Source organism: Panthera onca, chromosome E2 (genome assembly GCF_046562875.1).
Source record: "Panthera onca isolate mPanOnc1 chromosome E2, mPanOnc1 haplotype 2, whole genome shotgun sequence".
NCBI classification, from domain to species: domain Eukaryota; kingdom Metazoa; phylum Chordata; class Mammalia; order Carnivora; family Felidae; genus Panthera; species Panthera onca.
The window spans coordinates 60648171-60675614 of NC_138353.1; the positions used below are offsets into that span (position 1 = coordinate 60648171).

The following is a 27444-nucleotide window of genomic DNA, read 5'->3' on the forward strand; positions in this document are numbered from 1 at the left end:
GAAAACAGGAACTCGTGGACCCCACATCTTGGGTGTGACTTTTGTGTTCTGTGGCCTCGGCATCCCTGGGAAACTCCCCAGCCGCTTTGTTTACCTTTAATTTACATCCTTCCTACTTCCGGAAACCGTTTGCGTGGATGATAAAGACCCTTACACGCTAGGAGCGGTAAAATAGAACCGATGCTCAGGACCACGAAGGTGAAGTGGTTAAGTCTTGGCCCAAAGCGGTCCTGTACGTCGGGGTAAACTGAGTCCGGGCTGACTGCAGGCAGGATGTCACGATGCGTTTTCTGTCTCCCCTGCAAGACATACTCTGTGTCTGAGGAGACCCCATCCCTCGGCCGATGTTTGCAAAGGGGCGAGCGGGTCACGTGGGTTTGCCCGTAGCGGTCACTGAGGTGTGCAGGACGACGTCCCCACTGGCGATCTTGAGAACATTCAAAGCGGGGTGTCCCACACTGCTTCTCACTGAAAGCCAAGGTTGTGGCAGGAAACCCAGCTCCGGGTTCTGTGACGGTTCAGCTGGGGTGAGGGCGGTGCCACACAAGGCGGTGGAGGGTGGGCGGCCAGACTCTGCCGAGGCCCGGAATCCCAGGGCCTGCCGGAGTCAGAACTGCACCCTGACTGCCGGGGGTGGGGCGGGGACGGGGGGAGCCACCACGGGCACATGCAGGGGACTTGGGACCCCCACACTAAAGCCCTGGCCGTGTCCAGCTCTGCTCTTGGACACGGGGGTCGGAATGTGAGCCAGCAGACCAAGGTCACGAGGCCACCGTCACCTTCAGAAGCCGTGAAGGACTGGGCACCCGGCACCAGAGTGGGAGCTGCCCCTCCCCTGCCCTCCCCTGTCCTCCCCTCCTCTTCTCTCCTCCCCTCCCCTCCTCCCCCCCTCCCCTCCCCTCCCCCCCTCCCCTCCCCCCCTCCCCTCCCCTCCCCCCTCCCCTCCCCGCCCCTCCCCCCTCCCCGCCCCTCCCCTCCCCCCTCCCCGCCCCTCCCCCCTCCCCGCCCCTCCCCTCCCCCCTCCCCGCCCCTCCCCTCCCCCCTCCCCGCCCCTCCCCCCTCCCCGCCCCGCCCCTCCCCCCTCCCCGCCCCTCCCCCCTCCCCTCCCCCCTCCCCTCCCCTCCCCCCTCCCCCCTCCCCTCCCCCCTCCCCCCTCCCCTCCCCCCTCCCCTCCCCTCCCCCCTCCCCTCCCCTCCCCCCTCCCCTCCCCTCCTCCCCTCCCCTCCCCTCCTCTCCTCTCCTCTCCTCCCATCCCCTCCCCTCCTCCCATCCCCTCCCCTCTCCTCCCTGCCCCAGCCTGGTGGCTTCCTTCCCATCTGAGGCCGTGCCTTCGTCCCACAGGTGACGGGGCTGGTCCACAAGTGGGCGTGGACTAAGGACGACGTGATCCTCCACAGTCTCCCGCTCCACCACGTGCACGGCGTGGTCAACAAGCTGCTGTGTCCCCTCTGGGTGGGCGCCACCTGTGTGATGCTGCCTGAGTTCAGCGCAGAGCTGGTAAGCGGGGGACAGGCTGTGGGCATGGCTGGATCTGGGGGACTGGGGGCGCCTTGCTCTGCAGTGAGACCCTGTGGCCGTGTGAGTTCTGCGTTGCTGCCGTAACAAAGGATTACAGACCGGGGCGGGGCAGGGGGCTGACGGCAACACACAGATCCCTCACGGTTCCCAAGTCAGAAGTCCACGATGAGTCTTCTAGGGTGATGTCGGGGTGTGCACAGGGTGGCTGCCATCTGCGGGCTTCGGGACAGGCTGGTCCTGGCTTCTTCCAGCATCGGGCGGCACTGTGCCCTTGGCTCGTGGCCACCTCGCCCCGGGCTCTGCCTGCCTCACGTGGACCCCGTGGTCACATCGGGCCACCTGCGTGTCCAGGGTACCCTCCCTTCTCAAAAGCTTTAACCGCAGGTACAGAGCCCCTCTTGCCACGCGAGGTGACGTATCCATGTTGATTAAGAATCGGACGTTGGGGTCCGTGGCTCAGCCAACCGCACCGGCTCTCCTTCGTTCCGCAGCGGGAGGTCCAGCTGGGGCCTCGTTGTCGGGCCTCCCGTGTGCCCATCCTTACGGCGTGTTCCTCCCCTGAGGCTCTCGGCCTCTGCCCTTCATCCGTTTGTGTTGTTTCTGAGCCGCGGGGTCCTTGGTGGTGTTGAGTGAACAGAGAGTCTGCAGCTCTGAGATGGCTGAGGCCCCGCCCACTTTCTAGACAGACAGACCCGTCTGGACGGTCGAGCGATGGTCCTGGCATGCACACGCCTCTTCCCGGCGGGGCTCTGACCCAGGCCCTTCCCTTCCTCTCTCTCCGCCCTGCTCCCCCCACCCCTGGCCGCACGGCTGCCCTGAACGGACTCGCTAGAACGGACTTGACGTTTCAGCCCGTCGCGCCGTGCTCAGGTTCATTCCTGTGCTGCCCTGAGGCTCCCTTGGCCTCTTGTGTCACCATGTTGGGTCCCACTGCTTACCCGTGCTGCCATCGAAGGACATGGTTTCCAGTCCGAGGACATTGTGAGTCAGGCTGCTGAGGACACTCTCGTAAGGCTCTTTCTGTGGACGTGTCTCTCGGCCGTGACCTGCCACGGACACACGAGTGGAAGGGCGCTTACCGCCACCGGCAAGGCGTGCGGGTGGCTCCGTGTCCTCGCGCACATTGGCATCGCGGTCGTGTGGCTCTCAGCCGTTGCAGCGAGAGGGTTGGGTTTGTGCCCGTGTGTGTGTTTTCGCTTCCTTCTGTCGAGGTGTGATGCCCAGATAGTGTGTATTTCGCCGCGTTGAGGTGAGTGTGCGTGTGCGAGGCCCGCCGTCCCTGCCCTGCGAGGCTGGCCGTGCCCCCTTCCGCCCCCCCAACCCCGGACGCGGCCACCTCTTCTGTCGTCCTGCTCTAGGGCAGTTGGTCTCCTGAGCCTCACGAGTGATGGGGGCACAGAGACTGTGTCTCACTGCCGTCCCTGACCGTTCTTGAGATGTGTCTGTTCACGCGACAGTGGCTCATCCCTTCTCTGCTGCTGTCCCTCCCTTCTCCTGTTGGGGGACATTGGGTGCTTTCCACTTTGGCTTTACGAGTAAAGCTGCCAGGACATCGTCATGGAACTTCCTGTAGGGACAGATTTTCCTTTCCTTGGGGTACATACCCCAGGGTAGGACTGCTGGGTCAGGACGTCGTGTGCGTTTGACTTCAGGAGAAACTGCCGAACCGTGGCTTCTGCTCCCTGCTTTTGTCGGCAGTGAGGAGGGCAGCACAGCACAGTTGTCCAGGTTTTTGCATTTCAGCCACCTTCCTGCGTGCACAGCACCACCCTGTTTTCGTTATAAAATTCGTATTTCTCCTGAGCACTTTTTCATATGTTGTTGGCCATTCAAAATCTCTTTGAGGTGTTTTTTTACTATTGACTTGTAGGTCTTCTTTATACAATCTGGGTAGAAGGCCTTGGTCAGAATTACACACTATGAACCTTTCCCCAATCTGGTGTTTCACAAATAGTGTCTTTTTTAACACTGTCTTGTGATACAGACAATTTTTACTTCTGTAACTCTGGTGTGGAAGTGGTGACCGTCGTGGACGTCCTTGACTCACGGTCTCGAGGAAAGCGTTGACAGTTCCCGGTTCAGTGTGATGCCAGCTGCTGGGTTTGTAGATGCCGTTTACCAGCTGAGGACGTCCCTGTCGCGTCCCTGTCTGTGGAAACTTCTTCTCTTAGAGGGGACAGGGTATCACAGGTGTCTTCCCTATTGCGATGATCACACAGCCTCTTCCCCCTTGATTTGCTTATTATCTCTTTCTCCCTTTAGTCTGCTAACAAGGCTAGTTATGCTGATCAAAGGTTTTCACGTTTCTAGCTTCCTAACCTTGCGGCCCAGACTTCCCGTGGTCGGGATGTGCTGTCTTTTTATGTGTTGCTAGGTTTGATTTACTGACGTTCTGTTAAGGCTTTTGCATCTGTGTTGATGAGGAAGGCAGGTCTGTAGCCCTCTGGGGGCGTCCTCGCTGGGCGTCTGTGTCGGGCCGTGCTCCCCTCGGGAAGGGCCTCTCCCCCACCGGGCAGGTTGACGTAAGGCTGCGGCTGTCCCTCCCATGAGGTTTGCTCAAACTCACCACGGCAGCCATCCAGGCCAGACCTCTCCAGGAAGGCTTTTAACGAAGGGTTCCGTTTCTTTAACGGATTCAGGACTTCTAAGGGTTCCTGTTTTGTTTCTTGTGTCAGTTTTGGCAAGTTTTTGTGTTTATTTTACTTGTGTTTATTTTCTATTTCTGAGAGAGACACAGTGTGGCCAGGGGGGTGTGGGGGGGAGGGACAGAGAGAGAAAATCACAAGCAGGCTCCACGCTTAACACAGAGCCCGACATGGGGCTCCATACCACGACCCTGGGATCGTGATCTGAGCCGAAATCAAGAGTCAGCCCCTCAGGGCACCTGAGTGGCTCCGTCGATTAAGCATTTGACTTTGGCTCAGGTCATGATCTCACAGCTTGTGGGTTTGAGCCCCATGTCGGTTTCTGCGCTGACAGCTCAGAGCCTGGAGCCTACTTCAGATTCTATGTCTCCCTCTCTCTCTGCCCCTCCCCTGCTCCCATTCTCTCTCTCTCTCTCTCTCTCTCTCTCAAAATTAAACAAACAGTAAAAAAAAAAAAAGTCAGGCACTCAACCAACTGAACCACTCGGGTACCCCATTTTTGTTTCCAGAAGAAATTGTGCCTCATTACAATTGTGAAATGCATTGCATGAAGTAGTTCGTGCTTCTCTCCCTGTCCTTCCGGGGTGCCTGGGCTCTGAGGTGGTGTCTCCTTTAACTCTGATGTCGGCGGTTGGTGCTTTTGTTCTGTTCTCTTGATCGTTCCTGTGTCCGGGCTCGCGGTCCTGTCAGTCTTTTCTTTCCTCCAATGCACCCGTGCTGCTTTAATCGGTCCGGAGTTGGGGCGCCTGGGTGGCGCAGTCGGTTGAGCGTCCGACTTCAGCCAGGTCACGATCTCGCGGTCCGTGAGTTCGAGCCCCGCGTCAGGCTCTGGGCTGATGGCTCGGAGCCTGGAGCCTGTTTCCGATTCTGTGTCTCCCTCTCTCTCTGCCCCTCCCCCGTTCATGCTCTGTCTCTGTCTCAAAAATAAATAAAACGTTAAAAAAAAATAAATAAACAGTCCGGAGTCCATAACTTGCACAGTGATGACCCGGCCTTCCCTTGTGGGGTGCTCCCCCTGCCCCCACCGCTGGCTTGTGAGCCTCCCAGCTCGTTTCCCTGAACTGTGTCGCGTCTTTCCTGCGGCTGTCGACGCGTTGTTCACACCATGCAAGTCGCCACCGTAAATGATTCAGGGAGTCTTCATAAATGTGGATTCTCGGGCTTTGTCTCAACCCCTGCTCCCACGCGGTGACCGCCGTCCACCGCCGTCCCCGCGCATTCCCCTTCCTGGACGCTGCACGCACGGGGAGTCCTACCGCCCGCAGTGTCCCGTGTCCGGCTTCTGTCACTGCGCACAACGTCGCCGCTCCATCCACGTTGCAGCGCGGGGGTCAGCGGCCCCCGTCGTGCGGCCGCGCGTGCTCCGCTCGCCCCCGAACCGTCCGTCGGGCTCGTGGGAGACTCGTAGTTTTGCCCGGTGGGAGCGGCGCCGCCGTGAACGTTTGCACGCAGACCCTTGTGTGGCCCTGTCTCCGTTTGCCTTACAGGGATCTGCAGGGACAGGATCGCCACATCGCAGCGCGCGTTTACGTTTTGTGTTTTCCGAAACCGCCAACCTGCTTTCCAGATCCGTTCTTCCCTGGTTTACGTTTTCACCCAAGTGTGCGGGGACCTCGGTTTCTCCATATCCTCACCAGCCTTGTTCTAAGTGACCACTGTCCTCACGGTGGAGGATGTGCAGCGAGATCCCTCGAGGTTCCGATCTGCATTTCCTTGCTGACTAGTCAGGTGGAACGATGTTTCACGGTTTATTTGCACCCCTGTCTCTTCGGTGAGCCGTCTGTTTAGGTTTTTCTGCCCCTTAAATTGGGTTGTTTATCTTACTGAGTCGTAAGCGTTCTTCATATGTTCTGGATGTAAGTCTTTTATCAGATGGATGGTTTGCAAACATTTCCTCCCGGTCTGGCTTGTCTTTTCATTGCCTTAATGGTATCTTCTGAAACACGTGTTTTGGTGAAATCCGTCGTATCTGGTCATTTCATAGATCACGCTTGTGGTGTGACCGCTGAGAAATCTTTGCCCAACCAAGGTCACGAAGATTTTTTTCCAGAAGTTTTGTGGTCTGAGCTCATGCATTTAGGTCTCTGGTTCACTCTGGGTTAATTTTTGTGCGCGGTGAGGGTCTCAGATTCATCCTTTACGGGTACGTGTTCAGTTGTCCTAGCACTGTCCGCTGGTAAGATGACCTCTCCCCGGCTGAAGGGGGGCTCCCTTGCCAACACCCACTTGGCCGTGCGTGGCGGTCTGTTTCCGGGCTCTGGTCGGCCCGTATCTGGGGGTCTGAGCTTGGACCAGAAGCATGCTGCGTTGGCCACCGTTGCTTTAGAGCAGGTGGGGAGTTGAGAGCTGTGAGTCGTCCACGCTTGCTCTCCCTTGTCACAGTTGTTTCGGCTCTGCTGGGTCCTTACCCTCCCACGTGAATGCGGCCAGGGGCCTGGGGCCCCGGGGGACGTGGTGACGCTGCGGCCGGGTGGCAGAGGACCGCCGTCTCGTCAGTGCTGCGGCTGCCGGGCCGCCGTTTCCTCGGCCGCCCGTGCGTCGCCCGCACTGCTCTGTCTCCTGTCCTGTCCCGTCACTTTCAGTGTAGACCTTTGCCACCGGCCTGTGCCCGACTGCTTCTGTCCTTCTGTGCCTTCCTATCCGTGTCTGAGTCTGTCCGGGGAACTCGTGACTTTGGACAGTATGTCTCCTGGTTTTGTGATGGTTCTTTTTTGTATTTCCACATTCCCGATGAGATCCTTGATTTTCTCTTGTTTTGTTCACCTTTTCTTCAAAATTCTGTAGCCTGTTTGTTGTAACCGCTTCCTGTTCCCGGTCTGATAATTCCAACATCTGGATCTTTGAGGCTCTGCTCAAAGACATTTTTTTTCCTAATTATGGGTCACATCTTCCTGTTGCCTTACATGCTTTGTCACGTGGGGGTGCCCATCATTGTCTGTAAAGGAACAGTATTGTTTCCCCTGAGAGCCCAGTCAAGGGGCAGCGTGTGAGGTGCCGGGCCCTCGAATGCCGTGGGCCGAGGTCCGCATGTGTCCGGGGCACCGGGGGCCCAGTGCCGTGAGCTCTGCGCCACCCCCACCCCCCCATGACCGGGGCTGACGCGGCAGCGCCGTGGGGGGGGGGGGGGGGGAAGCCGCGGAGGGAGTGTGCTGCCCCAGCTGCCTCCAGGGCTAGGCGACACGTGAAGCGCTTTTGTACAAAAGCAAGACGCGTCTGTTGCCGAGTGACACAGAATGCACATGCCTTTCTGATGAGCCGGGACGGTGGCACATTCACCACCTCTGTTGGCGCCAGGCCCTGTGCTGACCCGGGACTCACCGGTGCCCCTCGGGAGGGCGTGAGGTGCCCCGCCGCTGCTGACGCCGGGCCGACGCCGGAGCCGCGCCCCCTCTCGCGACTTACTGTGTCCCACAGGTCACCCTGCAGCGGACACCAGTGTCGCTGGCACAGCGGGTCCACAGAGTGGCCAGAGGCTGTGTCACCCCGTGAAAGTGACGGGAGCCGCTTACGGGCTCCTCAGAGCCGAAGGAAAGGAGCGGTCTCCACGAAGAAAACTGTTCTGGAAGCAGATGGCACGCGTCTGAGCGTGTGTGTGTGTGTGTGTGTGTGTGTGTGTGTGTGTGTGTGGTTTCTCACGTTTTTGCCGTATCCCTCCTTCTTCCTTTTGAGGTTTGGGAAAAGCTCTTAAGTTCTGAAGCTCCACGAATAAACGTATTTATGGCGGTGCCTACAATATATGCGAAGTTGATAGATTATTATGACAGACATTTCACTCAGCTTCACGTCCAGGATTTTGTACGTGCGGTCTGTGAGGAGAAAATTAGGTAAGTGAAAACAGTCCCCTCTCCTACCCAGAAAGTCTGAAAGGTCACACATACAACTTACTTCCAGTAAAACACTTCCAGGTTTTAGGAGGCAGCGCTTTCCCTTTCCTGTAAAGTCTACATCTAGCCATTTGTATTTTCCGCACGTCCGTCCGTATTGTATCTCGCTGCGTGTCTGTCCAGCTGCATCTGTCTCTCTGCCGGCCTGTCTGTCTGGTGGTCCAGTCTGAAGGAAGAGGGCTGCCCCATCCACTCTGACCCCTCGTCAGCATGGCTCCTCGCAGTCCCCCATCGTCTCTCTCGGCCGTGGTCCTCTAGCTCTGGCCCCTGAGCGCCCCCCCCTCCGGAGCACCCCCACCGCCGCCCTCCCACATCCCTGGACAAACACGCTTCCTGACAGAGACACGCAGGATCTTCTGGGCCCTTCGGCGGCGTGAGGCTTCTTCCGCTCTGTCTCGCGCACCTGCAGACACCGCACACTTCTCCCTGCTTGTCGCTGCAGTGGGCGTCCTGAGAGTCCGTGAGTTTTCACAGGACCGGCAGACACACGTCACCCGAGTGTGGCTCCATGAGGCCAGCACAGCCACCCATCGGAACACCGAGTGAGCCGCTGCGCAAGCCTGACCTTGAAATCTGTGCGCCTGTCCCTGTGGCTTCCACCCCGCTCCACGCCCCTGGTTCCCGCTTCTTAGGAGGAGCACAGGAGGGTCGTCCACTGTGCTTCCTGGAGAGAATTCCGGATCATCCGAGCCAATATCCGACATGGCCGTGATTCTGCCCCCTCCCCCATTGCTTTGCTCCCCATCTGGTGTTGCCTGCCTCCCGCCTCCCCAGCCCCCTCACGAGGCATCTCGCCCCCAGGACAAGAGCGGCATCAGTCGTACATGTTCCCCAGACCTAAAGAGCCAAGGGCAAGCGTGGGATCAGAGAGAGGAAACCAGGGTGATTTCCGAGAGGCAGAGGCCCCAAGGCCTCACCGGCTTGGGCTCGTGGTGGGGCGGGTCCTCGTGAGCTCACCTCGTGAACTAGAAACAGAACCAGCTGTGTGGCGGGGACAGGAGTGCCTGGGGGCTGCCTGAGCGACTGTCCCCCCCCCCGCGAGCCAGCCGGCTACAGCAGTGCCCACCCGTGGGCCGTGTGCTTCCGGCGGCCTCTCGCCCTCTGACCTGGAAGCAGTTTCTCCCAAACCAAAGCCTTACTACCTCTGCTGAGGTTTGGGCTGGTTCATAAATAGCGTATTGCTTGCAAAGAATGCCTTCAAAGGCCCTAAAGTTATTTTTTTACCTCGATTACCCATTCCTTTGGAAGACTCGTCTGCACCCTAAGATACACCCAACAAATTCATTTCAAAAAACAGACTTAGAATTTAGCCCGCAACTCCCGCTCGCGTCCTGAACCGTAGGGCAGTGGCGGCGAGTGAAGAGCTGTGTGTGTCCACTTGCGGTCCCTAAGACTGTCCCCTTCGTGCTGGCAGGTTGATGGTTTCGGGGTCTGCTGCCCTGCCCCTGCCTGTGCTGGAGAAGTGGCAAAGGGTCACCGGCCACACTTTGCTGGAGCGGTATGGGATGACGGAGATCGGCATGGCCCTGTCCAACCCCCTGACCACGGCTCGCACGCCAGGTACCCACCAGCCGCGTCCTCTCCCTCCCTGCGCCCCGAGCCCTCGGGGGGCGGGGGGGGGGGGCCAGTCTGGGGAGCGCGCTGCCCTGCTGGGCCGGAGAACTCTCTTGGGGTGTTGGCCAGGTGGCTGGGGCCCGTCCCCCTGCCACTTCCGCGCAGACCAGGCTTGCCGCTGGCCAGAGCGTCCCATCCAGGAACCACGCAGGGTATAGGGGCAGGGGTGAGGGAGCCCTCTATCTGTCTGGATGACCGTTCCTAAGTCCAGCCTTTTCTCCGGCGCCCCACTCCGACTTCAGCTCAGACTTTCACGTCCCGGGTCCTTAGCAAGGAGTCCACAGCGGAGCCCAAGCCCGGGAAGTGAATGTGCCCCGTTTCTGTTCTCAGCTCCCTCCCCGTCCTCACAAGGCACCCCCTCCATGGTGTCCACAACACGAAAGGGATCCCATTTAGAAATAAGACCAAACACTTCTGTGTCTGTGATTATATCCACACGTGCATGTATCTTGCACGTACGATAAAACTCACCGTGTCCACGTTCAGTCTGTGAGTCTTGGAAACACACCTAACCATGTAGCCCCCATCACACTCGAGACACAGAAACGTCCGATGCCGCAGACCCTCCCCTTGTGCGTGCTCGGCACCCCACCCCCCCACCCCAGGCCAGGCAGGCATGCACCTCGTCTCTGTGCTTTTTCTGGAATGTCCTACAGGACGTGGCCTTTTGGGTCCCTTCGCGGGGTGTGGCATCCACATGGACACATGTCCTTTCCCACGCCGAGCGGACTTCCACGGGGCAGACCAGCCGCTGTTTGCTACCGCTTCGCCAGCCGAAGGACGCTGGGCTGTGTCTGGTTTGGGCCAGTTACCAGTAGGGCTGTCATAAACGTCCGTGTGCAGGTGCCGTGCGAACATATGCCTCGTGGGAGAGTCTCCAGAGGGGGGTCGTGGGGTCCGAAGGCAGATGAGCACTTGACTGCCTGAGAAGATGCCACACCGTGTCCAGAGCGGCTCCTGGCGCTGGGGCGCTCTTACCCATTGACAGACCAGGACCCCGAGGCTGGGGGGGCGGCAGGGTTGCACACCCGCTGTGCCACGGAGCAGGTGTTCGTGCCATTGCACTAGGACACCCGCTTTGTCGGGAGTGCAGCAGCACGGCCCGGTTTGGAGGCAGAGAGAGGGGCACAGAGATGCACAGAGAGCCTTCTGGGCCTCAATTATAAGAGCAGACACAAGGCCAAGAGCCAAGACCAGGAGCCAGGACCGGATGGAGTGCACGAGGGAGGCCCCGCGTGGGGCTCACCGCAGATGGGGTGGGGGGGGGTGGGGGGGCAGGGTCCTCAGGTGAGCACGGAGAGCAGCCGCCCTGGACAGAGGTCACACAAGCGTGCCCAGCTGACCTGGCCGTTTCCGGCCCCCCTCTGCGGAAGGGGGATCCCAAAGGTTCTGAAACCCAAGATTTATTGGGCAGAAATTCTGGAATCTTCAGTCACGGCTGCAGCTCTCCTCCAGGCCTCAGGGGCCTCGTCGCTCGTCTTACCTTTGAATCAAATACCTGTGACCTTTTTCTGTAACGCAGGCCTCCAGCAGGCGGGTGCGATCCTGTTTGCTTTGGAAAAAAGTAAAGTGGCGTCGTTTCTGGAGAAACCAGGTTGACAGGGCGTCCTGGGCACCTTCCGGTCTTGTCTGCGCGTCTTGATGCCTGGGCTGGGCTCGCGTCACACTCGGGGACCCCCGTACCTGCTCCCGGCTCGGGGTCGCCCCGGGCCGGCCCTCCCTCTCTGCTGCCTGTGTGGCCTCCGAGTGTGGCGCTCTCCGTGGGTCCGGGGACCGCCAGGATCCGTTTTTGCAGGTTCTCACACCCCGACGTGGGCGCCCAGGGCGAGGCCAGCCTTGCAAGAGGCTTGTTTGCTGAGAGTCAGGCTCCGGGTCGGGTCTTCCGGTTGTTCCTTCTCCGTGGCCCTCACGGTACCACGAAGCGAGATGAATAATTCACGGCCAGGCGCCGCTGGGCCTCATCACACTCTAATTGGCGGTGGAGATCAGAGGCGCCAGCGGCTCCTGCAGCGGGCTCGGGGGAGCGCTGAGGGCAGCTCCAGCCTTACCAGCCTGTCCCCCTTCTCTCGGGACGGCCGCGGACTGGCCGCCCTCCCCAGACTCCGGACGGAGCCACGGGCCCGTTGCGGTTACCTGGGGAGAGCTGACGGACCGTTTTAAAGACCGTTTTAAAGACTGCGTTTTATGACTGTGCCTGGGGGCGGGGCGGGGACGCTAGGAGGGGGCGGGGCCGACCCCGCGGGTGCGGGCTGGTGGCTGCCTGTGGTCCGCCCGGCCAGCTGGGGTGGGACAGACACGGTTCAGGCTCCATTGCTGACCCCTCCCCCCGCCCCGAACTGCGTCTTCTCTGTGTGGACCTCACCCTGCGGGACGTCAGGCCTCTGAAACCAGGGTCGTCCCTGCCTGGAGGTTTTAGCCGTATTGTCGTGTCTGCGACGCTGTAATGAATCAAGATTCCGTTGGCTCGTCCGTTACAAATCCCAACGGCTGGCAGCACTCGCCGTTCAGAGGGAGAAAAGAGCAGAGAGGGGCAGGGGGAGCCGAGGAGGACGGCTTTCTCCTTTTAAAAAATGTTCCAAGGAGGAACCAGTGGATTGAAAGCTGGGGAGGAGGACGGGGGGCGCTGGCGTTTCTCAGAGAGGAGGACGGACCCCCTTCTGGCAAGAAGCGCGTGTCCGGTCGGTGCTCCCATACGGTGCCGGCGGGTGGTGCCTTGGAGGGCACGGGGCACAGAGACCGCTCCTCCCGGGCGCCTTTTCCACCTGCTGCCCGAGTCCTGCCCTCTGTGGTACGGTGGTGCCAGAAAGCGCCGTGTTTGCCGAGTTCTGTGAGCCGCCGGCCCGTCAACCTCTCTAGGCCGGGAGGCCCAGGAAAGGACAGTCTACGCAACAGAGTTAAACTTGTCACTGCCACGGTCTAAGGGAAAGGGGCCATTTAGTCTAGAAAAGGCGACCTCGAGGTCCCCTGGCAAGTGCGTCTAGACTGCGTGTGGTCTCCACTGCGCCCAGGGGATGCCAAGCCCGGCGCCGGGAGGAGGGGGCCGGAGGGGCTGGGTTCAGAGGCTGCTTCTTGTGTCTGGTATCCGTGTCTCACACTGGGGAGGAGACTCCCTCGCTTCCCGTGTGGCGTCTCGAGAGTCCTGTTGCCTGCGCGGCCGCGGGCTCCATGCACGTGCGCCGCTAGCAGGACTGGGGAGGACCCGCGTCTCAGGTCCTCGTAGGAGTGTCCGGAACGGGCAGACCCGCCGAGGCAGCCGCTGCACGGTTGTGGGGGTGGGGGAGAACGCGTGACCGCTGACGCCTCTGGTTTCCGCCCGGTGACTGCAAGTTCTGGAGCCACGTGGCGGTTACGGTTGCCCCACGTCACGCGTGTGCACAAGGCCACTGAGTTGTGCGCTTCGTGACGAGTGATTGTATCTTGTACCGATTTAACTTTGATTTTTAAAATCTTTGGAAGCAAAACAAGAACGCGAAGGGCCAGAGGGGACCTGGTCCGGATGCGCCCCGCCAATCAGGGACACCGCCCTGGCCTCGCCCCCCAGGACCTCAGATGCAGAGACGGGCGGGCCGCGAGGATAGTACAGCGTCATTCTGGCAAAACGAGGCCAGGATCCCAGAATCCTGTGCGGACGTAGAGTTTCAGAGTTGGCCTCCTGGGTGTCTGTCCCGTGACAATCCCTCACTGATTCCAGTGGACGCGAGTCCTCACAGACGCTGAGCGTTTGGTCTCGGGACCTCCGCCACAACGGTCCTTCACGTGGGGGCAGGCCGCTGCCCCCGTGCTCCGGAACACACCGAGCAAACCATGGGTGCCTAATAAATGAAGCAGAAAGCGGGTGACAGGCTTCCCTGCCTGCTTCGTCCCTCCTGGGCCTTCTGCACACAGGTGCCCTGTGGTGACCCCGGGGACAGGCCACCGGCGCCTGTGCCCTTACAGCAGAACTAGGTGCCGGAGGGGGAGGTGGTGGCAGCCCCAGCCTTCGGCCCGGGTGTCGAGCGCCTCCCTAAGGTGACTGGGTCCCCTCCGCTCTGGCGTCTACTGTCTTCTGTGCAGGACGTCCAGGCGTGCAGCCCTCTCCTTCTCTGTCTTTGCAGGTTCCGTGGGGACCCCGCTGCCAGGTGTGGAGGTGCGCATTGTCTCAGAAAACCCCAAGAAGGACGGCTATCCCTACGTGCTCCACGCGGAAGGAAATGAGAAGGAGACAAAGGTGGGCCACTGCTCGGTGCTCAGCTGGTGGCACACGCGTGTCCCCCGGCCAGGACCGCCCAGCAGGCCAGAGGTTGGAGGTCTCTTCCTTGGGGCCCCGACACAGGTTCAGGCTGGTGTTTCCTGAGGGCCCCCACCGGTGTTTCCGGGCACCATGCCCCATGGACGGTGTGCAGAGCAGGGCCAAGGCCCAGCTGGGCCCCGACCTCCAGACTCTGCCCGCCTCCTCAGGCATTGACCCTCCATCCACTGTGGGTCGTGACAGCCTCTGGACAGCCCTTGTTAAAACGGGTTGTTGGAGGCAGCCTCTGGTTAAAAGCGCCGTGCTGGCGGGGCCCTGTCTCCACTCAGTAAACCCAGGCTGGGTGCGGCCGGTTCCTTGCGAGGCCACCACGGGCAGCTCACGGAGCCCCGAGGACGAAGGCTGCCGCCAACCGCTGGAATCAGTGGTGGCTTGGCTGTTACTCTAGGTTGACCAGGGTGAGGAAGGGGATACTACTTACTGTCTTATTTCAGTGAAGTTTCTAGTAGCTGCAAATCTGATCGTCGGTGAGTAGAAACCACAGGAAAGTTGAGGGTTGGTGGGACTGGAACCTTGATGTAAAAGGAAATCACCTTCTCTATAGCCGAAGCCCATGCTAGACGTCCGTGTGACTGATCTCTACTGGACCCACGTGTCAGCTTCTGTCCCCGGAGAGGTGGCTCCCGGCTCCGTACCTGTGCCAGGCCTTGCCCTGTGACCTTGCCCCGTGGCCTCAGTTTCCGTGTGTGGAGTGAGAGGTCGAGGAGACGGTCAAGCAAGCGGGTGGAGCTGGTGGTTTAGGTGTAGTGCTACGAACGTGTTCACAGTGAAGAAGTAGGTGTTCCGTTTAGCCGAGAAGACCCCGCCCCTGGGCCCCCGTGGGGAGGGTCAGCCCTCGGCACGTCGCCCGGCTCCCAGTCGCGGCGTTCCCGGGGCCTGTGCAGCCTGACGGTCCTTGCCGCCTCTCTGGCCAGAACCCAGCACCGGGAATGAGGCGTGAGTGGCCGGGGGGCAGGGGGCGCCAGGGTCTCTGCGCCGCACAGGGGAGCCCTGGGCAAGACAGGAGCAGGGAACAGCGGGGCCGAGCCGTGCTTCCCAGATGGCGGGAAGGTTCCGTGTTTGCTCTCACGGGCCCGGAGCAAGGCGGGGAGGGGCGCACGCCTGTGACGCCCGGTGGCCGTGGCAGCCGGGTGGTGCCCGTGTCCGAGAAGGCCCTGACGGCTCCAGAGGGCGGCTCACGTGCCCGGGCCTGTGAGTGCCGGCCTCGTCGCGTCTGCCGGGGCACCGTCTGGGCTCTCGCTGCCGGTCCTCAGCGTGTGTCCTCGTCTCCCCGTCGCGGGCCGCCCCGGCTGTGGCTGCTTGCTGACGCGGCCGGAAGCCCGGGGGCACCCAAGCGTCCCGCCGTCCGCAGCTCTGAGCTGGCGCTTCCCAAGCCTGCAGCTTTGTCTGGCAGGACCTCGGGCTCCCCTGCCCGGACGCTTCTCTGGATGCACAGGAAGCGGCTCCGTCTTCTCGGTGTCTGTCTCGCCTGGCTGCCGGGCCGCGGTCAAGGCCGCACCTGCCTGGAGGACCCGGCAGCTTTGCTTGCTGTGGTGCATCTTCCACGTGCCGCGGCCGCCCAGCCGGCGTCGCCTTTAACCCTACACGCACGTCGCGCGGCATCTGTTCGTTTTCCAAGTGCTCACTTTCAAGAGCGCCAAGCACCGGCCAGCACCAGTGAGGTCCGGCAGCAGACAAGCGGCTTCCCGGCTGTATGTGACACGCTGGCCTGCACACGAAACGTCGTCTCTCGCCGAGGACGCGGAGACACCGCGTGTGGCATTCCGGCTGGCGCGGGGCGGTGGCAGCGAGCTCTGCGTCCCTCGTTTCCCCTTAAAAATTAATTATCTTGTTGTTTGTCCATATGCGGGCTGTCGCTCCGGACAGCAGCCTGCTCGGCCGCCTGTCCTCCTGACGGCCACCAGCCTCTCCCGGGCTCCCCTCCCTCTCCTTCCCCCGCCCCCGCCTGTCCCTGCCATCTGTCGCTGCTGTGTGCCACCGACGGTTGAATGCGACCCGCGGCAGGGCGAGGACTGGGGGCGGAGAGCCGGAGGGCCTGCTCGTGCTCTGGCCCTTCAGTGGGGGGTGGGGTGACCAGGCTGTCCCCGCAGAGGCACTCCCCTCTGACAGACAGACCATCATCTGCCACGTGTCCCCTGCCTCGTGGATGCAGTGGGCTTACCAACTCTGTGTCGAGGGCCAGGAAGGAGGTGGCCATACCCCAAACTGGGAATCTTCACGGGAAGGCCAGCGGTGCCTGATGGGCAGGATGGATGGGCCGGATGAGTGTCTGCCAGCCCTTAGCTGCCCTGTGCCTCTCTCCCCCCGCCTGCACCAACGCTGGCCCCACGTGCCCTTGAAGGGCACGCTCAAGCCACGGAAGGCGAGCAGCCACTCCTTCCTGCCTTGAGCCCGTCCCCGCGTGCATACCCAGATCCTTCCAGCCCCAAGCAGTGGGTGGCACTGAGTGACACAGCCGTCCATCGGGACACGGTGGGAGCCCACAGCCAAGGAGGGACCTGGGGACCTTCAGGGACAGGGGCCCTACCATGGGTCCCACCCGCCCTCACCGGCCTCCTTGGCCCATAGCCTACCTGCCTGCATTCCTGCCTCTTACTCCAGCAGGCTTTTCTCCACAGAGGGTTAGAGCAGATCCCTCACTGTGAACTTGGGCAGGTGTCCCGGCTTGTACCTGGGGGCTTTCTAGCACCTGCCGCTGCCAGAGAAAGACATTCAGGCTGCTTTCAGACAGGGAAGGCTTCGTTCCAGTGCTGGCGGTTCTCTAGTATGGCCGCTTGTGGTAAGCGGAGTGGTACCTCTGCGTGGGTGCCCATGCCCTCGGTCACATGACAGTCCTACATGTGAGTCCTCTGAAGACGAAGACGAGAGTCCCCATGAAACAGCCCAGGCTTTTGGCTGCAGCATGAAGCAGCATTGTGTGTGACTGCTGGGCACCCAAGTCTGGGGGTGTGCCCCATCCAACCTGCACCCGCGTATCCTTGGGAACAGCTGGGGCCCCCAGAGCACCAGGTGTGGGCCTTGCTGATCGCCTGCCTACCTCTGAACTCGTCCCAGCAGATGTGGGGTGTTAACTCTGAGTAGGTCTAAGGAATCACAGCAGAAACCCCTGCAGGGCTCTGGTCCCACTTGTGACCCAGTGATCCAGGTGATGGAATGTAGCCTAAGGTAACATTTATTGTTACGCACTATTTTAGATCATTTATTTCTCTGTGATAATATTCTCATCAGTGTTCCCCTTCTCCTGGCTTATCTTCACTTTTTTTTAATTTTTGATGTTTATTTGTTTTTGAGAGAGAGAAAGAGTGCAAGGTGGGGGCGGGGAGGGGCAGAGAGAGGGAGACACAGAGTCAGAAGCAGGTTCCAGGCTCTGAGCTGTCAGCTCAGAGCCCGACGTGGGTCTCGAACCCACAAGCTGTGAGATCATGACCTGAGCTGAAGTCGGACGCTTAGCCAGCTGAGCCACCCAGGCGGCCCCCTATCTTTACCCTTGATAAGCCTTCATACCCTTGTCTCTAAAACTTATAAATGTCAGTGACCAAAATTAAGTTGACTCCTTTGTCCCAAAGTCTGTCTGATGAGTCAGTATCACATAAACCACTGTGTAATGGGTGCGTGTGTATTTAGAGCTTCAAGTTGGTGGTTCGTTTTCCCTCTTTCCCTGAAGCAATGAAAAAAAAAATTTTTTTTTTTTTTTGCATAAAGAAAATGATGGCCTATTTTAGTTACTTGGTACTTGCTTTCCGTAGTCCAGAGACTCCCTGGCAAATCTGTAGGAAAATTAGGACTGGTAGATGTGTGTGTCTTTATGGTATTGAACCCATGAGGGGTGGTACATATCTGAGCTGGTCTATACAGAGGTTGTATGCTCTTCTCCCTTGAACTGTGTATCTGTTTCTCTGCCAACACCAGTCTTGACTACTGTCGCTTTATGGTGAGTCTCAGAACTATAGCCTTATGCCACCAATTTTATTCTTGTTCAGAGCTGTTTTAGTTATTGGTATTATTTTGCTTGCCATACCAGTTTTACAACTAGGTTGTTTGTATGTATTAAAAAATCCTTTGGGGATCTTGATCAAGATTGCACTAAATCTGTAGATCAGTTTGGTGAAAATTAACATCCTCACTATGACAAGTCTTCTGATCCATGAACATGGTATGCCTCTGCATTCATTTAGGTCTTCTTGGTGTGTGTGTGTTCTAGCTCACTGATCCTTTACATGTCCCACTACATTTATTTTTTTCCTATTTTTTTTTAATGTTTATTTAATTTTGAGAGAGAGGGAATCAGAGCATGAGCAGGGGAGGGGCAGAGAGACGGGGAGACACAGAATCTGAAGTCGGCTCCAGGCTCCGAGCTGTCAACACAGATCGGCACGTGGGACCCACGAACTGTGAGATCATGACCTGAGCTGAAGTCAGATGCTTAACCGACTCAGCCACCAGGTGTCCGACATTGGTTGATTTTCTAATATCAAACCAGCCTTGAACTCCCAGGACCAACCCCCTTGCATATGGTATATCATTTATTTTATATGGTGCTGGATTGGATCTGTGAGCATTTTGCTGAGGGGTTTTGCATCTGTAGTTTCCCTTCATTGTGCTTTTTTTTTTGTCATGTTTGGGTGTCAGGGTAATACCAGTGTCATAAAGTGAGTTGGGAGTTATTCCCTCCTCTTCTGTTTTCAAGGAGAGACTGCATGTAATTGGTATTATATATTTATTTAGATAGAATTTACCAGTGAAACCATCTGGGCCCGGAGGCTTCTTTTTTAGAAGAGGTTAACCATTAATTCAGTTTCTTTAACAGTTATAGATAGGATTGTTCGGGTCATCTAATGCATCTTGGGTGAGTTTTGGCAGATTATGTTTTTTGAGAAATTGGTCCATTTAAGTTGTTGAATTCTATGCATAGCGTTTTCCGTGGCAACCCCTTACGAACCTTTCCGTGTCTGCATAACCTGAAGTATTCTTCTTGTTACTCTTGTGGATAATTTGTGCCTTCTCCTTCTTTGTTCTTTGTTATTCTTGCTACAAGTTCATCCGTTTTATTGGTCTTTTCTGAAAGAACTTGTTTTTGGATTCATTGAGTTTTCTCTCTTGCTTTTCTCTTTTCATTTTAATTGGTTTCTCATTCTTATCCTCATCGTTTCTTCTAGCTTGCGTTTTACACTTTTTACAGTTTCTTAAGGTGAAACGTTAGGTTGTCAGTTTGGGACCTTTTCTCCTTCCTGATTCATGAGTTTGCTCATGCAAATCTCCCAGCAAGCGCTGCTGAAGCTTTACCTATCCCCCCGATTTTTATATGTTGTCATTTCGTTCAGTTCAAAATATTTTCTGATTTTCTAGTTTCTCTTAAGACTTCCATGACTCATGGATCATTTAGAAGTATGTTGTTTATTTTCCAAGTGTTTGTAGGCTATTATCTTTCGGTTCCTCATTTTCAGTTTAATTCCCTTATAGTCAGAAAGCATACTGGATACGATTCCAGTTGTTTTAACTTTGTGAAGGCGTATCGCGTGCCCCAGAACGTGGCCTGGTGGTGGACACGCATGCTGCTGCTTCCGGCCACAGCGCGTGCGGGTCCAGCCCCCGTGGTCGGGGTGCTCAGCTCCTCAGGTCTGTGCTGGGTGTCCGGCCGGTTCTGTCGCTAAGGAGCGGTGTGAACTCTCCTCCGTAATAGTCCGTTTCTGCTTTCTGGTGTTTGCTGATGTATTTGGGAAGTCTGTCACTTGGTGAATACGCGTTGATAATTGATACGTCTCCTTGGTGACTTGGCCACTGTGTCACCTTGTGATACCTCTTGTATGTAACGTTCTTTCTTCCAAGTTCATTTTGTCTCGTGTTAATACAGCTGCTCGGTTTGTTGTGATTGGTGTTTATGTGGTTGTATGGTCCCACGCCCTTGCTTCTAACCTGCCTGTGTCACTGCCCTTGAAGTGAGTGTCGTAGAGGTGGTGTGCGGTTGGATCGCATATGGCTTCTCCCGTCCACCTGACAGTCTTTTAATTGGCGTGCTCAGAGCACTGACGTTGAATTTGATTATGGAAACGAGTGAACTCCAGCCCACCACCCACCACCACGTGCTGTTTGCTCGCTGTCTGTTTGCCCAGTTTCTCCTTGCCCCGCTTCCCTTTCACTGCGCTCTTTGGACCCATGTTTTAGCAGCCCGTTGTAATTTACCTGTTGAGTTTTTGACTATCTGCCTTTGTGCAGCTTTTTAGTAGTTATTCTGGGGTCTATAACATATATACTTCCTTTTTTGGAATCTACTTAGACTCCACACTTAACACTCCCAGAAGAATGTAGAATCCCTACCACGGTCAAAGAGAAAAATGCTCAGTGACGCTTGTTAAAAATGGCAGGGCAGACTTCATCCAGGACACTGGGATAAGTGTAGGGCCCCCTGCGGTGGGGCTTTTCAGTGCGGAGGAGAGGTCGAGCTCAGCTCTGAGTGCAGTGTGGTCTGTGCACATGTTCTTGCAAGCAGCAGGGATCGACGGGATCTTTGCTGAGGGCAGGCCGGGTGATCAGATGTCACCTGGGGGTGATACCAGAGGTGAGGCTGACCAGGTATCAGAGCGGGGACTCTTGCTAAACTCAAACAGCAGGGTTTTGTTAAAATTGGATCTTACAGGGGCACCTGGGTGGCTCAGTCGGTTGAGCGGCCAACTTCGGCTCACGTCATGGTCTCGAGGTCCGTGAGTTCAAGCCCCACATCATGTTCTGTGCTGACAGCTCAGAGCCTGGAGCCCGCTTCATATTCTGTGTCCCTCCCCTGCTCACGCTCTCTCTCTCTCTCTCTCAAAAATAAAGATTTTTTTAAAAATTTAAAAAAAAACTAGATTTTACAGGAAGGGCACAGGTGGGCCTATGATAAATTTTGGGAGCCTGACTAAAGTCTGGTCAAGTAAAGAATCTTTGTCACCACATACGGGTCCCTTTGCGTTTTCTGTGTTCAGCAAACACCATTGTCGTGTGTAACATCTACAGAGGTAATAAACTCCACTAGGCAAGATTATAATGTTTGCTTTCAGCGCTCAAAACTGCAAAACCTCATGAGGAACAGAATAGTCAGTTTTCTTCACCCAGGTACTTACCAATTCTGATGCTTTTATTTCATTTCTGAGCTTCCCTGTTTTCTTCTGGCATCGTTTCCCTTCTGTCTGAAGAACGATCTCTGGCAGTTCTTTTAATTCAGACCTGCCGGCCACAGGTTGTCTTGTTTTTTTTTTTTTTTAATTTTTTTTTTTCAACGTTTTTAATTTATTTTTGGGACAGAGAGAGACAGAGCATGAACGGGGGAGGGGCAGAGAGAGAGGGAGACACAGAATCGGAAACAGGCTCCAGGCTCCGAGCCATCAGCCCAGAGCCCGACGCGGGGCTCGAACTCACGGACCGCGAGATCGTGACCTGGCTGAAGTCGGACGCTTAACCGACTGCGCCACCCAGGCGCCCCAGGTTGTCTTGTTTTTTATCTAAGAGTGTCTTTGTCCCTTCTTCCATCCGTAACGTTACTCTCACTGGACCTGGGGTTCCGGGCTGATGCTTGGACGGTGCTGTCCCGCTTCTCTGGCCTCCGCGGCTTCTGCTGAGAAGGTGGTGGTCGTCGGAGGCGCGAATCCGCTCTGGCCACTGCCAGGCTTTTCCTTTATCCTTGGCCTGCAGTGCTTGGATCGTGATGTGTCTGAGCTGGCGTTTCTTTGGGTTTGTCCTTTTGGGGGTCCACTGAGCTGCTTGAATCTGCGGGTTTCACCAGACTTGAGACTTTTCAGGCAGATTTTACCCACGACCCCTCTGGCTGCTCGCTGCTCGTCTCCTGGGAATCCGGTAGCAGGAATGCGGGCCCTTACGGCAGGGAGTAGGGTAGGGCCGGTTTTTCCTGTTGCTCAGATGGGGTGGGCCAGTTCTACTGACCGGTCTTCAAGTTCTCAGACTTTGCTTCGTGACCCCCATGCTGTTACTGAGCCCATCCAGTGAATTTTTTTTACTGCTGTTACCGTGCTTTCCAATTCTAAAATTTCCTTTTGGTTTTGCTTTAGAACTTTTCTCTCCCGGGGCTTTCAGTTTTTCCATGTACTTCTAGAGTGTTTGCCCTTCCGTTTGGAGCACGTTTATGATGTCTGTCTTAAAGTCTTCGTTAGGGGCGCTTAACATCTGTGCCGCCCGGCCTTGTCCTGCACAGATGGCCTTTTTCCAGAAGAGTTGACATTTTGCTGGCTCTTCACGTGCTGAGTAATCTTGCGCCCAGGACGCAAGAGTATTATGTTATGAGACTCTGGGCCTTGTTTATTTCCAGTGGAGAATGCTGACTTTTTTATTGTTTTACTGTTACCCAGTTAGCTTCAGTCATCCAGCGCCAGCCTTCTCTGGGGTTGGGGCCTGCCTGTTTATTTTCGGGGCCTTTGCCTCGCTGCCCTGTGGCCAGTCTGACCTTGGCAGTGGAACCAGATAGAGGGCAGCAGTGGAAAAATGGGTGAAATTCAAATCAAGTCTCTGGTTCAGCTGAAAGACAAACGCTGCCTCCTGCAAGCAGGCTAGATGGCAGGCGCTCGGCTGGGCCCTGCACGTGGAGCCCTGTCCCCTTGGGGTGGGGTTGCTGTGTCTGTGGGAAGTGGGCTCAAGAGTCAGTAGACAGCTGCCGCGTCGTTCTTGGAATTCCATTCTGTCCAGGCCTCAGACAAACGAGTCAGACAGTTTTACGGCCTCTTTTAAAGGGGTCTCTGAGTTGTTTTTTTTTAAAGAGGGATGGTTCTTCCCCAGAATAAGTTCATTCCAGGTGGGAGTTGATAAGTCAAAGCACAGCACTGGCCTCGGTTCCGTCACCTCTCCTGGGTCCACTGACAGCTTCCCACGGGGCCTCTTGACGTGCTCGTCCTCTGCACGGTCTTCTGGCTTCACGGAGAGCCTCTCAGCTTCTTACAAAACCCAGTCTCCCTCCTGCCCTGCGCTGTGGTCACAACGGAGAGAGCCCCCTGCTTCCCAGGGCCACGTGATCCGGGCGCGCCCTCTCCTGGACACCTGGGGCCTGCTCGCGAGCCAGCCTTTCTCGGTTGGCTCTCCGCTCAGCCTCCTTGTAACCGAGCGGAGGCCCCGCGGGAGCTGCCAGGACCCAGCTCCTGCTGCCGCCCCGGAGCGCGAGCCGGCCACGCACGCCTCCTCACACACACGTCCTGTGTGTGTGCTTTCTCCAGGAAGCACCCTGAAGACGGGAGTTTCATCAGGTGCCGGGATCACAGCTTTTACAAGTGGACAGGTGGCTCAAATCCAGCCAGGCTCGGACTGAGACCTGGGTCAGTGACTCACGTCCTCCACTAGAGGACGGGGCTTTGTAGGACGGGGCTTTGTAGGACGAACGCGGTGCCTCACAGCTCCCCGCACAGCGCCGTCTGCCTGGGCTCTGGGACTGAGCGGTGCATTTCTCAGGGCACCCGGGGGCTCAGCTGCTTAAGCGCCTGATGCTCGTTCTCAGCTCAGGTCATGATCTCGGCCCGGGTCATGATCTCACGGTTCATGGGATTGAGCCCCGTGTCAGGCTCTGTGCTGAAAGTGAAGAGTCTGCTTGGGATTCTCTCTCCCTCTCTGCCCCTCTCCCACTTGTACACATGCATTCACCCGCTTTTTTCCTCTCCCGCTCTCTCAAGTAAACATTTAAAAACAACAACACAAGAAAGATGCATTTTTCAATCATTTCCAACAAAATGTCTAATTTTGGAAGGGTGCGTGTCTCCAGGGGTCACGAGGGAGGCAGGGGGAGCCCCACACTGCGAGGTGTGTGCTCTGAGGTATGTGTTTCTCTCCCGTGCTGTAGGTGACCCCAGGGTTCACGGAGAAGGAAGGAGAGCTCTTGGTCAGGGGGCCATCCGTGTTCCGTGAATACTGGGACAAACCAGAAGAAACCAGAAATGCCTTCACCTGCGACGGCTGGTTCAAGACAGGTAGGAGGGGGGCCGGAGGGAAGGGGACACCCCATCTTCGAGGCTGTGTCCCCACCTGCCCCCAGAGCCCACCAACCTCTGAAATGAGGACAGCAATGAGGCCTGGTGGTCCTGCCGCGTGCCGTGGGTCAGGAGCCCCCTGAGTGTCAGACACCCTCCTCGCCCCTCCCTCCCACCTTCCCCAAGCCCCTCTGCTTTGTAAATCTTCTCGTCCCCCCTCCCCCCACGCAGGATCCTAGGTCCTTCCGATACTATGTGCTTCCTTTTCCATCCGGGTCATTGTACGTTGTTCTCCCCACGTGCCTGGGTGGATTGTGGTGCTGCCTTGATGTGGGGGCCCCCACCCCCAGCGGGACCTAGAGCCTGCTCAGGCTCCGTGCCCCCGCCCCGGCCCCTCCGCTGTCCTCGCCCTTTCTGTCCCCCCCGCCCCCCGCCTCCCCTCCTTGGTCCCAGCAGACCTTGTGAACGCTAGGTTTGCAACTACAGCAACTCACTTCTGTGTGTGCTCACTTAGAACGTGTGCATGGTCCGCTTCCGGGTGGTTTCTCCTTTCCTTCTTGTTTGTCTGTATTTGTAAAAGTTCTGTGCTGAGAATGCATCATTTCATAAGAATCTCAAGACACTGTTTTCCAAAAAGAAAGGCCTGTTTTCACATATCACCATACGCAGCCCCGTAAGCAGAAATCTGCCTCATTCTGTGCTCTCCTGTGGGGAGCAGAGCCGAGGAGAGACGGCAGGCAGCTGGAGCAGGGTGCCTTGGGGTCACCGTGCACCTCTTAGGAGAACAGTGGCTGTGGCCCTGAGCCTCGTGGCCCCACAGTGTGTGCCTGTGGCTGGCATTCGCGCGGGCACCTCACCGGGCTCGTGTCAGCGTGGATCTGTGGACGGCAGGATCACGTGTCCACTCTGATCTGCTGCTGTCGTGGGCCTGGGGTCACCGAGCGGCAGAGCAGGGACCCACGTAGACCCTGACAGTCTCGGGGTGCCGTGTGGGCCCGTCAGATGGGGGTTTGGTTTGAAGGGACAGATGAAGGATCTTCCGGGGGGGGGAATGTGGAGGTGTCCCCTTCCTGTCCCACTGGCCAGGCGGCACGTGGGTCCAGACTTGCTGGTCCTGCAGCTTCCGTGGTTCTGTCGCTTGCCTGCAAAAGGGACATCCCAGCGGCCACGGGTGGAGGCGTCCAGGCTCCCCTTTCCCTCTGTGCCGGGCAGAGAAAGCAGGTGTGCAGATGGTTGTGAAGGGTTTGTAGAGGGGGCGTCTGTCAGCCTTCGGAGCAAGGCCGGGCCCTGAGAACCCTGGCGGGTCAGCAGAGGGCTCAGGGGTCAGGACCCAGGAACCCTGATCACCTGTTTCGGAACCTCCTGTCTCCACGACAGGACGTGGTCAGCACGTTAGCTCGCACCTGCGTGGTGTCCCTTTGTGGACACCACGTTCACACAAGCCAGTCTCATAGCAGCAAACCTCTCCGTGTCATTGTCTTTCAAATGCATTGTTTAAGAAATGCTTATTTTGAGCCAATCTTGTTGTCTGTAGCCCTCTGGATGGTCCCTTACTTGCTTTATGGCCGTCTTCTTTTATTTTTAAGTTCAGGTAAAAAGCCGCAGATGCTTTTTTCTCTGAAAACCCGGGAGCCCAAGCCCCGTGGACTTTGCCGGTGGCAGCTCCCTGGGCACCGGTGGCCGCGTGCACAGTGTGGGCACTCAGCGTGAAAGCACCCAGTCCCTGCCGCTGATGAATCTTTGCGTTGAAAAGGGATAGCCTGCATTAATTATTGTAAAGAGATGTCTTTAGGAGAAAATGATTTTGAAATTCAGTTTAATTTCATTGTAATGCGCTGCAAACAGGAAGGGAGTGTGTGTGTTTAATTGGCTCTCGGGGGTGAGGCCTGGAAGCCGTGTGCCTTTGTCACAGGCCATTAGCGATACAGGCTGCATAACGAGCGGGCGCAATCAGCTCACAGCTGCCGGCTCCTGCGGGGAGAGCATGATATTAAATAGAAATCAGGATAAATGAAACTTAACCCTTTCCCTGGCCGGCCCCTCCTGCCGTGGGGTTCTGGAGGGCTGCTGGGGAGCCACTGCTGGCGGCTGCACGGGGAAGGGCCGAGTCCGCCGTGGAGGAGAGGAGAGAGGTCGCCGGCCATCCCTGCCCAGGCCCTGCCTCCTTCCCCAGGTGCACGGGGAGCTCCCTACAAGCGTCCCCCCCCCCCCCCCGGGGTCGTGACTGCCCCTCGGGGAGGAGATCCAGGGTCTCCTGAGAAACTCTTCTGGCAGTCACAGTGACCCCTCCTGGCTCTCGTCCCGCCGGAGCGCCACCACGTGGGCTCAGAAACCATCGCGCGTGGGCACCAGCGCTGGCCCGGGCAGGGGGAGGTGATACCCCAGGAGCCAGGTGCCCTCAGGCCTTTATGTTAACTTACTGTTGGAGCAGAGGACAGAGGACACAGCTGAGGACACGGGACGGAGGCGAGGACACTGGGTGGAGCTGAGGACACGGAGTTGGGGACATCGAGCTGGGGACGTAGAATGGACACGGGGACAGAGCTAGGCAGGCCTCATGCTTCCTGCTGCCTTTGATGCTTCCCCCTGAGCAGTTTTGTGTTAAAGACACTGGTAACTGAACATAAGGAAACAAAAACGGCCTGACTTTAAAAAATACTTCATCATATGCTGTTTAGTGTTAGGAAGTGACCTCACAAACCGTGCGTGCTAAGAACACATTAACGCGTTGGTTGAAGGTCGTTAGGGCGTGGGAAGCAAGTGCCCTGAGCAAATCCACCAGAATACCAGCGGGTTCTTGCCTTCTTCCCCAGTGAGCACGCGACGTCATTCCTGGGGACCGACAATACAGCGACTCAGCAGCAGGGCGACGGAGGGGCCCTGGCGGGCATCGGGGTACACAGGGGTCCTCTCCAGAGCCGTGCCCCCCAGAGGATCGCTCCCTGAGCCCAGGCAGCCCTGGGGCGGGGGGAGCCAGCAAAGGCGATGGGCAGATCACAGCAGAGAAGGGCGGTTGGCCGTAAAAATACGTAAAATACAGTCTCACTTCGTAGTGACGAAAGAGGAAAGTACAGAGACCGAGATTTACTCCTTCACCAAATTGGTAAAGCTTCTGAACGCTTGGCACTCGCCGCCATGAGGCTGGTACTTCCCCTCCTGCAGGTGGGATCGTGTCAGGAGTGTTTCTGCGAATCTGTCCAAGGAAATGAGGAGAATGGGCAGAGACGGGTGTGCAGACGTCCACTGGGGCGTTATTGGTAAGGCGGGAGGGCAGTGATGGAGGCTGCCGGTCGTGAGGCGCGCCCGACAGTGGGTGTTGAGAGGCCTTTAGAAACCGTGTTTTGGAGACCAATGATAGCGTGAACTGGTGACGCGTGCCGTGCGCGTGCCGGGTTCCTGTGCGCTGAGCACACCGCCGGCCCCCGTCACCCGTGTGAGGGGCTCCCTCTTTGCCTGGGTCTCTGGCCCCCGGCGCTCCCACAGCGAGCTGCTGCTCTCACGGACACGGCGGGTACACGCCATGCTCATACTCCCCGCTCCCCTGGTGAAGAAGGACCCAG

General features: G+C 57.6%; 1 protein-coding gene across 2 annotated transcripts in view; it reads left to right on the plus strand.

Annotated features, from left to right (window-relative positions):
• Positions 1 to 27444, plus strand: part of ACSF3 (acyl-CoA synthetase family member 3) — a 54389-nt gene that overhangs the window by 6970 nt on the left and 19975 nt on the right. For both annotated transcript variants that reach the window (XM_078439136.2, XM_078439135.2), the window contains exons 3-7: positions 1342 to 1497; positions 7833 to 7987; positions 9462 to 9607; positions 13756 to 13868; positions 23758 to 23884. In XM_078439136.2, coding sequence (XP_078295262.2) covers positions 1342 to 1497; positions 7833 to 7987; positions 9462 to 9607; positions 13756 to 13868; positions 23758 to 23884 — 697 coding nt within the window. The remainder of the gene's footprint in view (positions 1 to 1341; positions 1498 to 7832; positions 7988 to 9461; positions 9608 to 13755; positions 13869 to 23757; positions 23885 to 27444) is intronic.